Below are 15,587 nucleotides of genomic sequence, written 5' to 3'. Positions count from 1 at the left end.
ATGAATGAATAGTTTTGAGAGATGAATTAGCGAGGGCAACAGAGGATCACGTAGGTGAAAAGACAGGAATTATTAGAAATACTCATATTAAAAAGGAGATGATTAATTTAATTGAAGGATTCGGCGAAAGGAAGTGATACCCATGAGAGCGTATTTTGCATTTGAGCATACTATGCTTAGCTAAATTGCAAGACGAGATCAAAAATACAGTAATACAAAGCAATTTGTAAAGTGGAAAACATTTCTAACAGTATATATGGATCTACTTCCTGGCAGAATGTGGTGTATTTGGAGACCCAACAGATAATATGATCAGACTAACTCCTTCTAAATTGCGGTTAGCAGTCTCTTCCGTTGAGCCCTTTAAATGGCGAATCGAAAAAAATACAAAGACGTCGCAAATGCGGCAAACGAAAGGAAGTAAAGACTTCTACAAAGTGAGATTGACAGAAAGTTCAAAAAGATTAAACACGAAGGGGTAGAATACAAATGCAAGGCTGTAGAAGCATACTTAACTAGAGGAAATATAAATGCTGCCGATAGGAAAGTTAAAAAGACTTTTGGAGAGAAGAAAAGCAACTGCCTATATATCATGGGCTCAGATAACAAATCGGTGCTACACAAAGAAGGGAAAGCTGAACGTTGGAAGGAACATACATAGAGCTCCTACAAGGGAAATGAACTTGAAGGCAGTATTATAGAAAGGCAGATGAAGTATGTAAAGATGAGATGGGATATTACGATAAGAATTGAACAGAGCACCGAAAGATCAAAAATGGTTCAAATGGCTCTAAGCACTATGGGACTTAACATCTAAAGTCATCAGTCCCCTAGACTTAGAATTACTTAAACCTAACGAACCTGAGGACATCACACACATCCATACCCGAGGCAGGATTCGAACCTGCGACCGTAGCAGCAGCGCGGTTCCGGACTGAAGCGCCTAGAATCGCTCGGCCACAGCGGCCGTCACCGAAAAAAACAAGGCCTCTGGAGTAGACGACATTCCATCAGAAGGATTGAAATTCTTGTTAGAGCCACCCATGACAAAATTGTTGTAACTGGTGTGTAAGAGACATGATACTTGCGAAATACACTTCGACTGCAGGAAGATTCTAATAATTCTAATTACAAAGAAGACGGGAGTTGATGGGTGTAAGTACCACCGAGCCATTGAGTAATGGTTGCAAAACATTGACATGAATTATTTGCATAAGAATGAAAAAACTGGTAGAGGTTGATCTTTGTGCAAAACGGTTTGGGTTCCTGAGAAGCGTAGAAACGTGTGTGGCAATACTGATGTTACATCATATCCTAGAATGTAGATTTAGCGAAAGCTTTCGACGATGTGGACTGGAGTACACTCCTTGAAATTGTAAAGATGGCAGGGATAAAATGCAGGGACTGAAATACTATTTACGACTTGTACAGAAACCACACTGCTTACACTCGAAGAAAATTAAAGAAAAGCAGTCGTTGAGAAAAGGTGTAGCCTATCCTCGATATTATTCAATGCGTACACTGAGTAAAGCTGTGAGGGAAACCAAAGAGAAAGTTTGAAAGGAACTAAAGTTCAGAAAGGAGACTTTGGAGACTTAACTGTTTGCTGATGACGCTGTGATTCTTTCAGAGACGGCTAAGGACTTGTAAAAGAAGTTGAACAAATATGATAGTGTCTGGACTTGTAAAAGCAGTTGAACAGATTGTGCAGTGTCTTGAAAAGAGATTATAAGATGAACATCAATACAAGTAAAACAAACGTAATAGAATGTATTTGCAGTAAATCAGGAGACGCTGTGAGAATTAGATCATGAAATGAGACACTAAAACTAGTATATGTGTTATGTTATTTGGGTAGCAAAATAACTGATCATGGTCTAAGTACGGAAGAAATAAATTGCAGACTGATAAAAGCATGAAGAGCTTTTCTGAAAAAGTGGAATTTGTTAACCTCTACCATAAACCGAAGTCTTGGGAAGTCTTTTTCTGACGGTATTTGTCTGGAGAGCAGCGTTGTATAGAAGTGACACATGAACGAAAGACAATTCAGAGAAGTAGAAGGTAGATGGTGATGATAATGATGATGACGATGATATTTCGTTTGTGGGGCTGTCAACTGCATGGGTATCAGGGCCCGTACAAACTCGCAATCTTTGCGCTGTCCAGTCTCGCCACTTTCCTGAATAATGATAAAATGACGAGGGAAATACAAACATCCAGTCCCCGACCACCATGGGAATCGAACCCTGGATCCTCTGATCCAGATGCAGCAATGCTAGCTACTAGACCACGAGCTGCAGAGTAGAAGCTAGAAGCTTTTGAACTGTCATGTTTTAGGAGAATGCTGAAATTAGATAGGACGATGAGAAAAGAAATAAATCGAAATGGCGAAAAAGAAGCGATCGGTTGCTGGGACATATGACGCAGCAAGGAACTGTCGATTTGGCAATGGACGAGTCACGTAAAAAAATTGGAGGGAGATCAATGCCTGAATACCGTAAGCATGTTCAAATCGATGTAGAGGGTGATCCAAATGTCCATTAATTTTTGAAAATCTAATACTTCACGAAGTAATATAGGTAGAGAGATAAACATTGACTCACACGTTTGAAATGAAATGTGGGTTTATGGGCAGCAATGAAATGCGCAATATGGTTCAAAAAATGGTTCAAATGGCTCTGAGCACTATGGGACATAACATCTGAGGTCATCAGTCACCTAGAACTTAGAACTACTTAAACCTAACTAACCTACGGACATCACACACATCCATGCCCGAGGCAGGATTCGAATCTGCGACCGTAGCGGTCGCACGGTACCAGACTGAAGCGCCTAGAACCGCTCGGCCACCTCGGCCGGCTGCAAAACGGTCAGTAGATGATATTTCATATGACAAAAAAGCAATAATTAGCATGAAAATTGATTTTTACGAAAGATGATGTTCTTCATAACACATGTGCAACAAGTCGGCCGTCATAGCCAGCCGGAGTGGCCGTGCGGTTCTAGGTGCTACAGTCTGGCGCCGAGCGACCACTACGGTCGGAGGTTCGAATCCTGCTTCGGGCATGGATGTGTGTGATGTCCTTGGGTAGTTAGGTTTAATTAGTTCTAAGATCTAGGCGACTGATGACCTCAGAAGTTAAGTCGCATAGTGCTCAGAGCCATTTGAACCAATTTTTTCGGCCGTCATTCACCAGTAATAATTGTTGTCGCGTGACAGTGTTGTTAACAGCACTGTACAGCCTAGGAATAGGTATAGAGAGATTGCTGTCGGATATTGCCTTTTAGCATACTTAATGGTAAAAGGAATTGAGGTTCTATTAGATGATGATAAGTTTGGCTTCAGGAAAGGTAAAGGCACCAGAGATGCTGTTATCATGTTGCAGCTGACGATGGAGGCAAGACCGAAGAAAAATCAGGACCCTTTCAAAGGATTTCTCGACCTGGAAAAAGCGTTCGACGATGTAAAATGGTGCAAGATATTCGAAATTTTGTGAAAAATAGGGTAAGCTATAGGAAAAGTCGGGTAATATATAATATATAAAAGTGCCAAGAGGGAAAATGAAGAGTGGGCTCTGAGCACTATGGGACTTAACTGCTACGGTCATCAGTCCCCTAGAACTTAGAACTACTTAAACCTAACTAACCTAAGGACAGCACACAACACCCAGCCATCACGAGGCAGAGAAAATCCCTGACCCCGCCGGGAATCGAACACGGGAACCCGGGCGTGGGAAGCGAGAACGCTACCGCACGACCACGAGATGCGGGCAAAATGAAGAGTGGAAGACCAAGAACGAAGTGCTCGGATTAAAGAGGGTGTAAGAAAGGGATGTTGTCTTTTGTCACTACCGTTCAACCTATACATCGAAGAAGATATGTCGGCAATAAAAGAATGGTTCAAGGGTGGGATTAACATTCAGGGTGAAAGGATATCAATGCTAAGATTCGACGATGACATTACTATCCTCAGTGAAGGTGGAGAGGAATTACAAGATGTGTTGAATGGAATGAACAGTGTATGAGTACAGAATATGGATTGAGAGTAAATCGAATAAAGATGGAGGTAATGAGAAGTAACAGAAATGAGAACAGTGAGAAACTTAACAACAGAATCGGGGAACACAAAGTAGACGAAGTTAAGGAATTCTGCACCTAGGCAGCGAAATAATCCAAATGGACGGAAGAAGCTTTATATAAAAAGACGACTAGCACTAGGAAAGAGGGCGTTCCTGGTCAAGAGAAGTCTGCTAGCATCAAATATAGGCTTTAATGTGACGAAGAAATTTATGTGAATGTATGTTTGGAGCACAGCATTGTGTGGTGATGAAACGTGGACCGTGGGAAAACCGGAACAGAAGAAAACCGAAGCATTTAAGAAGAAGAATGTTAAAAATTAGGTGAACTGATAATGTAAGAAACGCGGAGGTAGTCCGCATAACCAGTGAGGAAAAGAGCATATGGAGAACACTGACAAGAAGGGACAAAATGGTAGGACATCTGCTAAGACATCAGGGAATAGGTTATATGGTAATAGCTGCAGCTGTAGCGGGTAAACACTTCAAAGGAAGGCAGAAATTGGAATAAATCCAGCAAACAATTGAGGACGTAGGTTACAATTAATACTGTGAGATGAACAGGCTGGCCAGGGAAGTTGCGGCTCAGCATGCAATTCTTACCAATCGGTATGTGCAAGATATCTTCCACAAGTGCAGCAACATGGGATGGAGCGCCATAATGTATAACAGTCATAACTTCCAGCAGGTGTTTACCAGCCAGACTAGGGATGATGAGACTGTGTGACATATCGGCATGCCTCGCACCGTCGCGCTGACAGTTTGAGACACAATGTCCCACATTTCCTCGAAGAAAGTGGGTGCGATTACGACTGATATGGCAGATACACACCACACCAGTACTTTCTCGTCATGTAATGCAGTTTCCACGACAGCTCTAGGATTTTCTGTAGCCCAAATCTTGCAGTTGTGGGTGTTGACAGACCCTCGGACTGTGAAATTGGCTTCGTCGGTTCACAATACGTCAACCAACCAATAATCATCTTCCCCCTTTTTTGAAACGCCCACACCGATGTGGTGATGAGCTCAATAAATTCTCCGTATCTTCGTGGACTGTCCGAACAGCAGTAATACTTTTGTCTATGTGACTATGGGATCATCTAAGAAACCCGTGGCTTCGAACATCCTAGTCTAAGAAAGTCTGTTCGGGTTTGCTGCCGGATCCTAAAATCGACTCGATTCAATATTTCGGCGATCCAACTGTTGGCCATCTTCAGGAGAATGCTGCTTCTGCTGCTGAGTCCCGCTGAGAACTGATGCCAAGGCTGCAAATAGACATCTTATATAGGCCTCCATACAGTACACGGCGCGTGCGCCGCCCATCACAGTTGCTGCTCTCCAACGCTGGGCATGTGGCGCCGCCCATAGTAGAACCATGGCGCCAACGATATATCGCACTCAGAGACGATTTTCGAATACTCGGACTGGCCGCACCGAAGAGTGTTCTGTTTTGATGTGGGATAGTACGGGATTCCATGTCCTGCTAACAAGGGAACCTCCCCATCGCACCCCCTCCAGATTTAGTTATAATTTGGCACAGTGGATAGGCCTTGAAAAACTGAACACAGATCAATCGAGAAAACAGGAAGAAGTTATGTGGAACTATGAAAAAATAAGCAAAATATACAAACTGAGTAGTCCATGGGCAACATAGGCAACATCAAGGACACTGTGAGTACGGTAACGCCGCGGTCCCGTGGTTAGCGTGAGTAGCTGCGGAACGCGAGGTCCTTGGTTCAAACCTTTCCTCAAGCGAAAAGTTTACTGACTTTATTTTTGCAAAGTTATGATCTGTCTGTTCGTTCATGGACGTCTCTGTTCACTGTAATACGTTTAGTGTCTGTGTTTTGCGACTGCACCGCAAAACCGTGCGATTAGTAGACGAAAGGACGTGCCTCTCCAATGGCAACCGAAAACATTTGATCCAGGAAAACACGTCTGATATATTCTATACGACACTGGTGACGGCATGTGCGTCACATGACAGGAATATGTTGTCGACCCACCTATCCTGCACACTTGGCGAATGGGTAAAAAGATTCTTCTACCTTGCCCGATTTAGGTTTTCTTATGGATGTGATAATCACTCCCAAAAAGGTGATGAAAACATAAGAGTGTGTCACATAAACTCCAACAAATGAATGCAACAGTTTCACAGTCGCACAGTTTTCTCTGTGCTCTGTCAAAACATATGTTTTTAACGTTATCAAATTTTTCCGTGTGTAGACCGTCAAATCCTGCATATGTCCAAGCAAATCTGAACATGTCCTGGAATTTTGGAGAGCGAAGTTGATTATGTGTGAGTGCCTGAACTCTGATAATTATCTGAAAAAAAAATTAAAATATTCTCTCGAGAGAAAACTTGAACCAAGGACCTCTCGTTCCACAGCTGCTCGCGCTAACCACGGGACCACGGCGCTCCTATGCTCACATTTACTTTGATGTGGCCTATGTTGCCCATGGACTACTCAGTTTGTATATTTTGCTTATTTTTTCATAGTTCCACATAACTTCTTCCTGTTTTCTCGATTGATATGTGTTCAGTTTTTCAAGGCCTATCCACTGTGCCAACTTAAAACTAAATCTGAGGGGGGTGCGATGGGGAGGTTCCCTTGTAAGAGGAACCCCATTCTATCTATCAATCAAAATTATCCGCCAACCTAATTTCAATTGTCTCTTTATAAACACTGTTCAAAAACGGGCAGTGTTGGCAACTATAACAGTTTCGTCAAATTTCACACGGGTTCCCTCGATTAAGCAATTTTCTGCTACTGCCGATTTTTCCGGCTGTTGTAGCCTTGTATGACGGCGATGTTCCATACACCTGTAGTGAACTGTGCAAATCGAATGGCCTATCTAAGCCTTTCCACATCGACATGGAATTCTGTATGTACCAGACTCCCTAAGCCCCAAATCATCGGTTCACAGAGCCGAAGCTTTGTCATCATGCACTGTCATCCACGTATTTATTAATTGGCGACTCCATAGAGTGATGTGTGCTCAACGACCATATGATCAGTAAAATTAGAAGAAAGGTCAACGTTGCTCGTAATTTTGATGATTTATTAACAGCAAAATCGATTTTCGATCACATAATGATCATCTTCAGTGTTTTAGCGTACAAATTAAAGCTTGTAGGCGCTGGTGTCTAGTTAGAAGCAGTAACAGGAGCTCTAAAACGTTTCAAAGCTTCTGATACTGCTTCTAATTAGACACCAGTGCCTACGAGCTTTAATTTGTACGCTAAAGCACTGAAGATGTGATTATGTGATCGAAAATCGATTTTGCTGTTAATAAATCATCAAAATTACGGCCAACGCTGATCTTCCTTCTAATTTTTCTAATCCACGTACTTTTCATTTAACAGCAACATTTTTGAATAGAACAACGAAGTGGCAAAGCTTCGGTTCTGTGAAAGATGATTTGGCACTTAGGAAATCTGGTATATGCAAAATTTCATGTCAATGTGGAAAGGCTTACATTGGCTATTCGATTTGCACAGTTCATGACAGGTTCCAGGAACATCGCCGTCATACGAGACTACACCAGCTGGAATAATTGGCGGTAGCAGAACATTGCTTAAACGAGGGACACCGTGTGAAATTTCACAAAACTGTGATAGTTGTCAACACTTCCCGTTTTGGGAGCAGTGTTTAGAAAGAGGCAATTGAAATTAGGTTGGCGCATAATTTGATTAATAAAGACAATTGGTTTCCTCTTACCAGGATGTGGAACCCCGTACTATCCCGCATCAAAACGGAACCTTCTTCGATGCGGCCAGTCTGAGTGTTCTAAAAACGTCTCTGAGTGCGATATATCGTTGGCGCCGTGTTCTACTAAGGGTGGCGCCACCTGCCCAGTCTCGAAGGGCAGCAACTGTGATGGGCGGCGCATGCGTCGTGTCCGGTACGGAGGATTATATAATACGTCGATTTGCAGCCTTGGCATCAGTTCTCAGCGGGACTCAGCAGCACAAGATGGCAAATAGCTGGATCTCTGAAATATTGAATCAAGCTGAATTTAGAATCCGGCAGCAAACCTGAAGAGACTTTCAATGCGTATTACGCTGGGAAAGCCTATGAAGTCACATCGTGATCTTTTTCTTCACAGTGACACTTGGCACAAGACCTTTACCCTTTCGAATACCCTTTTTATGGCAATAGACTACGGAATAGCAGATTCTGCATTCCGATACTAACAGTGCCTTTGCTGATAAAGTCAACCTGCCGCCATTGCTGGTGCATCTGACTCCCTCTATCACTACAGCTGATTTTATAAAGGATATTAATCTTGCTGTCCAGCGCCATCTTTTGGCCGGTCTGAGCATCTCATTTCAGGTGTGTGACAAGTTTTATCTCTGTACATACATGATTTCTTGAATTTTCAAAAGTTGATGGACTTTTGGGTCACTCTGTAGCTTGCAGTAGTTATGCACAATTGAAGAGGCTTGCACATGATGAAATAGCATGGAGAGCTGCACCAAAGCAATCGTCAGACATAAGTCCACAACAACAAAAACAGAAGAAAAATATTACACACAGCTAATGAAATGCACCAGTGCTGTAAATAAATTGCAAATTGTATAAACTTCCTAAAATGGTCATAAATTTTTAATGCGAAGGAAATGAAAGGATCAATACAAAATTTTGGGAACATATTACTTTCCTAAAATTACGTTTCTATTCTAATTTTAGTTTACTTTTCTTTGGTTTCAGCAAAGCAGATCCATTGGTTATGTCGTTGAAGTCAAAGTTAGTAGCTGTGTCGTATTTTATCGGCAAGACAGCTGGTTTTGACAGTCTACATTACCTATATTCGACCTGAAATGGTTTTTCATCGTCTTTAATTTGGTGAAACGTCATTGAAAAAATGCTGCAGGTCACTTTAATTGTCGTAAATATCCTCAAAGGTATATGGATGTATGGATATTTCGCTTATTGTTCTATCAAATAAATTGATGGAATATAGCCTAAACAGTTTCACTCCAGCCCTCAACTGTCATAAATCAGCGAAAATCGTATTTGTTGAGTCAGATAGCATATTGCTTCAGCACCACACTTGCTAACCTTTGAGATCCTACGATACCTTAGTAAACTTGCAGCAAAAACTCCACTGATGAACGTGAGCTAGCTGCGTAGTCGGCACCTGTATGAACCACTTGCACTGTTAATACACATCCATGTGACGCCTGTTTGGTTGTAGTCATTTATTTATACGCTACTTGGACGAATGGATTCTGTGGTTCAAATGTCTCTAAGCACTATAGGACTTAACATCTGAGGTCGTCAGTCCCCTAGATTTCGAACTACTTAAACCTAACTAACCTAAGGACATCACACACAGCCATGCCCGAGGCAGGATTCGAACCTGCTACCGTAGCAGCAGCGCGGTTCCGAACTGAAGCACCTGGGACCGCTCGGCCACAGCCGCCGGCTGGATACTGTGACAGCGTGCAGTTACAGTCTCAGGCCGAGCCAGGGCAGGTGAACTCTTGCGCCGATCCTGGTTCATTCTTCAACCGTCTTTCTTGTTTCCTTTTCTTTTTCTTGGGGGGGGGGGGGGATTCCTTTTTTGCGCCTCTGCTGTGCTTGCACTCTTGGCGGGGGCCTATTTCGCCACGGTCTCGATGCAGCCCTGTGGTCACCATTCACTGCCAGCAACTCAGTAGGGATTGTTAACGCGTTGTTATCCTTCAGATGCTGAAAACGAATATACAGGGTGTTACAAAATGGTACGGTCAAACTTTCAGGAAACATTCCTCACACCCAAAGAAAGAAAAAATGTTATGTGGAGATGTGTCCGGAAACGCTTACTTTCCATGTTAGAGCTCATTTTATTACTTCTCTTCAGATCACATTAATCATGGAATGGAAACACACAGCAACAGAACGTACCAGCGTGACTTCAAACACTTTGTTACAGGAAATGTTCAAAATGTCCTCCGTTAGCGAGGATACATGCATCCACCCTCCGTCGCGTGGAATCCCTGATGCGCTGATGCAGCGCTGGAGAATGGCGTATTGTATCACAGCCGTCCACAATACGAGCACGAAGAGTCTCTACATTTGGTACCGAGGTTGCGTAGACAAAAGCTTTCAAATGCCCCCATAAATGAAAGTCAAGAGGGTTGAGGTCAGGAGCGCGTGGAGGCCATGGAATTCGTCCGCCTCTACCAATCCATCGGCCACCGAATCTGTTGTTGAGAAGCGTACGAACACTTCGACTGAAATGTGCAGGAGCTCCATCGTGCATGAACCACATGTTGTGTCGTACTTGTAAAGGTACATGTTCTAGCAGCACAGGTAGCGTATCCCGTATGAAATCACGATAACGTGCTCTATTGAGCGTAGGTGGAAGAACATGGGGCCCAATCAAGACATCACCAACAATGCCTGCCCAAACGTTCACAGAAAATCTGTGTTGATGACGTGATTGCACAATTGCGCGCGGATTCTCGTCAGCACACAAATGTTGATTGTGAAAATTTACAATTTGATCACGTGGGAATGAAGTCTCATCCGTAAAGAGAACATTTGCACTGAAATGAGGAGTGACACGTTGTTGGATCAACCATCCGCAGAAGTGTACCCGTGGAGGCCAATCAGCTGCTGATAGTGCCTGCACACGCTGTACATGGTACGGAAACAACTGGTTCTCCCGTAGCACTCTCCATACAGTGACGTGGTCAACGTTACCTTGTACAGCAGCAACTTCTCTGACGCTGACATTAGGGTTATCGTCAACTGCACGAAGAATTGCCTCGTCCATTGCAGGTGTCATCGTCGTTCTAGGTCTTCCCCAGTGCTTCGAACGTCTTCCTGTCGGGACACCTACGTTCTGGAAATCTGTCTCGATACAAACGTACCGCGCCACGGCTATTGCCCCGTGCTAATCCATACATCAAATGGGCATCTGCCAACTCCGCATTTGTAAACATTGCACTGACTGCAAAACCACGTTCGTGATGAACACTAACCTGTTGATGCTACGTACTGATGCGCTTGATGCTAGTACTGTAGAGCAATGAGTTGCATGTCAACACAAGCACCGAAGTCAACATTACCTTCCTTCAATTGGGCCAACTGGCAGTGAATCGAGGAAGTACAGTACATACTGACGAAAGTAAAATGAGCTCTAACATGGAAATTAAGCGTTTCCGGACACATGTCCACATAACATCTTTTCTTTATTTGTGTGTGAGGAATGTTTCCTGAAAGTTTGGCCGTACCTTTTTGTAACACCCTGTATAACTCCACGATACTGCACTTCATCGTTGTTGCGCTGGCTCCAGTTGAGGGGTCTTGGGCATTGTGGTGCGGGCTTTTCAATGTGTATCCCGACTGCAGACCTGTGCCTGCGAACAAACAAATGATTTGTTTTGTAACTTTACTTCTTCCAGGTGACAGTTACACGTTTATGTCTAACCTTCCCGAATAGTTGTTTTCATTATTTGTGCGGCTGAAAAGCAAATAATTCGATGCAGCCAGGCCAGTCTCCTTTGCAGGAATGAAATAACAATAAATAACACAAAATAGTGGTGACTCCTGCGAGCTGCAGATGGTACTCGTTCTTTGTGGTGCGGTGTTGCAGACAGGCGCGGCGACATCCAGCACGCGGCCGTGGGCAGCAGCAAGTCCCGGCGGCGGCGCACCGCCTTCACCAGCGACCAGCTGCTGGAGCTGGAGCGAGAGTTCCACGCCAAGAAGTACCTCAGCCTCACCGAGCGCTCCCAGATCGCCGCCGCCCTCAACCTGTCAGAGGTGCAGGTGCGCACTCCTCTCCATTCGTCATAGCACAAACGCTGTACATAACACTGTTTACTTGGAAAGTTAAATCAAGCCCCACACTCTCCTAAGGATTTGATGTTTTGCGTGCATATGGAGTATCGTCTCAGTTGTGTAACTGGATTCGTGATTTCCTCTCAGAGAGGTCACAGTTCCTAGTGATAGACGGTAAATTATCCAGGAGAACAGAAGTGATATCTGGCGTTCCGCAAGGTAGTGTCATTGGCCCTCTGCTGTTCCTGATTTACATAAATGGTCTAGGTGATAATCTGAGCAGCCCCCTTACATTGTTTGCAGATGACGCTGTACTTTACCGTCTAGTAAAATCATCAGGCGATCAATTCCAATTACAAAATAATCTAGAGAGAATTTCTGTATGGTGCGAAAAGTGGCAACTGGCACTAAACAAAAGAAAAGTGCGAGGTCATCCACATGGATACTAAAAGAAATCCGATAAATTTTGGGTATACGATAAATTGCATAAATCTAAGGGCTGTCAATTCGACTAAATACCTAGGAATTACAATTACGAGCAACTGAATTTGGAAAGACCACATAGTTAATATTGTGGGGAAGGCTAAACAAAGACTGCGCTTTGTTGGCACACCACTTAGAAGATTTGAAAAACCCACTAAAGAGACAGCCTCGAAGGGAACGATCTATTGATACGTAATCAGCATGGTTTCAGAAAACATCGCTCTTGTGCAACGCAGCTAGCTCTTTATTCGCACGAAGTAATGGCCGCTGTCGACAGGGGATCTCAAGTTGATTCCGTATTTCTGGATTTCCCGAAAGCTTTTGACACCGTTCCTCACAAGCGACTTCTAATCAAGCTGCGGGCCTATGGGGTATCGTCTCAGTTGTGCGACTGGATTCGTGATTTCCTGTCAGGAAGGTCGCAGTTCGTAGTAATAGACGGCAAATCATGGAGTAAAACTGAAGTGATATAAGGTGTTCTCCAGGGAAGCGTCCTGGGACCTCTGCTGTTCCTGATCTATATAAATGACCTGGGTGACAATCTGAGCAGTTCTCTTAGGCTGTTCGCAGATGATGCTGTAATTTACCGTCTAGTAAGGTCATCCGTAGACTAGTAACAGTTGCAAAGCGATTTAGAAAAGATTGCTATATGGTGTGGCAGGTGGCAGTTGACGCTAAATAACGAAAAGTGTGAGGTGATCCACATGAGTTCCAAAAGAAATCCGTTGGAATTCGATTACTCGATAAATAGTAAAATTCTGAAGACTATCAATTCAACTAAGTACCTGGGTGTAAAAATTACGAACAACTTCAGTTGGAAAGACCACGTAGATAATATTGTGGGAAAGGCGAGCCAAAGGTTGCGTTTCATTGGCAGGATACTTAGAAGATGCAACAAGTCCACTAAAGAGACAGCTTACACTACACTAGTTCGTCCTGTGTTAGAATATTGCTGCGTGGTGCGGGATCCTTACCAGGTGGGATTGACGGAGGACATCGAAAGGGTGCAAAAAAGGGCAACTCGTTTTGTATTATCACGTAATAGGGGAGAGAGTGTGGCAGATATGATACGCGAGTTGGGATGGAAGTCATTAAAGCAAAGACGTTTTTCGTCGCGGCGAGATTTCATTACGAAATTTCAGTCACCAACTTTCTCTTCCGAATGCGAAAATACTTTGTTGAGCCTAATCTACATAGGTAGGAATGATCATCAAAATCAAATAAGAGAAATCAGAGCTCGAACAGAAAGGTTTAGGTGTTCGTTTTTCCCGCGCGCTGTACGGGAGTGCAATGGTAGGGAGATAGTATGATTATGGTTCGATGAACCCTCTGCCAAGCACTTAAATGTGAATTGCAGAGTAATCATGTAGATGTAGATGTACATTACACTTGTCCGTCCTATACTGGAATACTGCTGCGCGGTGTGGGATCCTTACCAGGTAGGATTGACGGAGGACATCTAAAAAGTGCAAAGAAGGGCAGCTCGTTTCGTGTTATCGCGCAATAGGGGTGAGAGTGTCACTGATATGATACGCGAGTTGGGGTGGCAGAGAAGTAGTATGAATGGTTCGATGAACCCTCTGCCAGGCACTTAAGTGTGAATTGCAGAGTAACCATGTAGATGTAGATGTCTTTGTCAATGGAATGACCTGTTTCAAACAGCTCCCCAGGCTAAATTATCTTGTGCTTACCACTTCATCCCCCCCTAACTTATGTAGCCGCCCTCTACTTGAGACTGCTTACAGCCTAGCCTTGTTCTGCCTTGACAACTTTAACCATTCATCACCACCCACACCCTCCACTCCCAATACCTGTGCTGCAACTCTCTTCGAGGGCGGAAAACTGTTATCGCCACATTAGAATTAAGCGTAGGTGGTAGCTGTTGTTGTCCTCAGAAAGCGTCTTCATATCTGCATAACTACCGCAACCTACATCCATTTGAACCTGCTTAGTGTATTCTAGAATTAGGTTAATTAGAGATTAACAAGCCTATGGAGCTAGCAATGATATTACGATACTAATTAATTTTGTCTATAACTTCATTCACGATTGTAAGTACCTTGCGAGGGGGAACGAGTGTATCAAACAGCAGTGATACCGTGGTACACATTCCATACTTGATGCTGGTCGTAATTTTAATTAATAAAAAGTTAGTAATTTTCCCCAATAAAGGCGTTTTTCTTTGTAAGGAAGCTATTTGTACTAAATTTGAACGGCCTTTCGCTCTTGAATACACCAAGCCATTATGAGCGTTAGAAGAACATAGTGCTGACAACCTAACGTAACCAACCACGCCTCCCAAAACTGTGCAGATGAACACATTTAGTTTGGTTATGAAAATGAGAGCCGGCTACGCAGTTAGCCGTTTTCTTCGAAACCCGTGTTTTAAATAATAACCACATCAAGAGGTCTGCGTCACTGAAACTGGCATTCTTCTGGCATCAAGACGCGTTTCCGTGGCTGGTACAGTAGTCTCCAGATCATACAGTCCTATTGTTTAGGTGACATGTTGAGACAGTTGAACTGAGTGATGCAGGTACCAGAAGGTCAATGAAAGATGTCGATTAATTGGAGGAAAACTGAATTATATTCTTTTCGCTAGTATCGACATCAGAAATGGTAGCACTACTGGTCACAGGTTTGTTCAAATGTGTGTGAAATCTTATAGGACTTAACTGCTAAGGTCATCAGTCCCTAAGCTTACACACTACTTAACCTAAATTATCCTAAGGACAAACACACATACACCCATGCCCGAGGGAGGACTCGAACCTCCGTTGGGACCAGCCGCACATTCCATGACTGCAGCGCCTAAGACCGCTCGGCTAATCCCGCGCGGCGGTCACAGGTTTGTCTGATCTGTGGGATAGCATCACAGAGGTACAGAAAAAACTGAATCTGCAGACACTTGAAGATAGACACAAACTATATTGAAGTCTAATTACAAATTTCAGGAACTAGCCTTAAATGATAAAACTAGGAACGTACTCAACTTCCTACTTATCGCTCGCCTTGGAATCGTAAGGACAAGATTAAATTAATTGCAACGCATGCAGAGGCACTTAAATTGTCCTTTTTTCTGTGCTCCAGACATGAACAGAACGGGAATAAGTTCAAATAACTGATACAGTAGGAAGTACCTTCTACTACACATTTTAGTGGCTTGCAGAGGATGGCTGTATACGTAAATGTAGAAATCACATCAGTCGGAATTACGAAGGCAACTCGAAATTACGATAGCATTCGGACG

General features: G+C 43.4%; 1 protein-coding gene across 1 annotated transcript in view; it reads left to right on the top strand.

Moving 5' to 3' along the window:
• Window positions 1-15,587, top strand: part of LOC126184415 (homeobox protein GBX-2-like) — a 436,306-nt gene that overhangs the window by 291,845 nt on the left and 128,874 nt on the right. The window contains exon 3 of the mRNA XM_049926803.1: window positions 11,667-11,842. Within this exon, the coding sequence (XP_049782760.1) occupies window positions 11,667-11,842 (176 nt within the window). The remainder of the gene's footprint in view (window positions 1-11,666; window positions 11,843-15,587) is intronic.

The sequence above is a fragment of the Schistocerca cancellata genome, chromosome 4 (assembly GCF_023864275.1).
Source record: "Schistocerca cancellata isolate TAMUIC-IGC-003103 chromosome 4, iqSchCanc2.1, whole genome shotgun sequence".
Lineage (NCBI taxonomy): Eukaryota > Metazoa > Arthropoda > Insecta > Orthoptera > Acrididae > Schistocerca > Schistocerca cancellata.
Note: the sequence above shows the minus strand (reverse complement) of the source record. Positions and strands in the feature narration are given on the sequence as shown.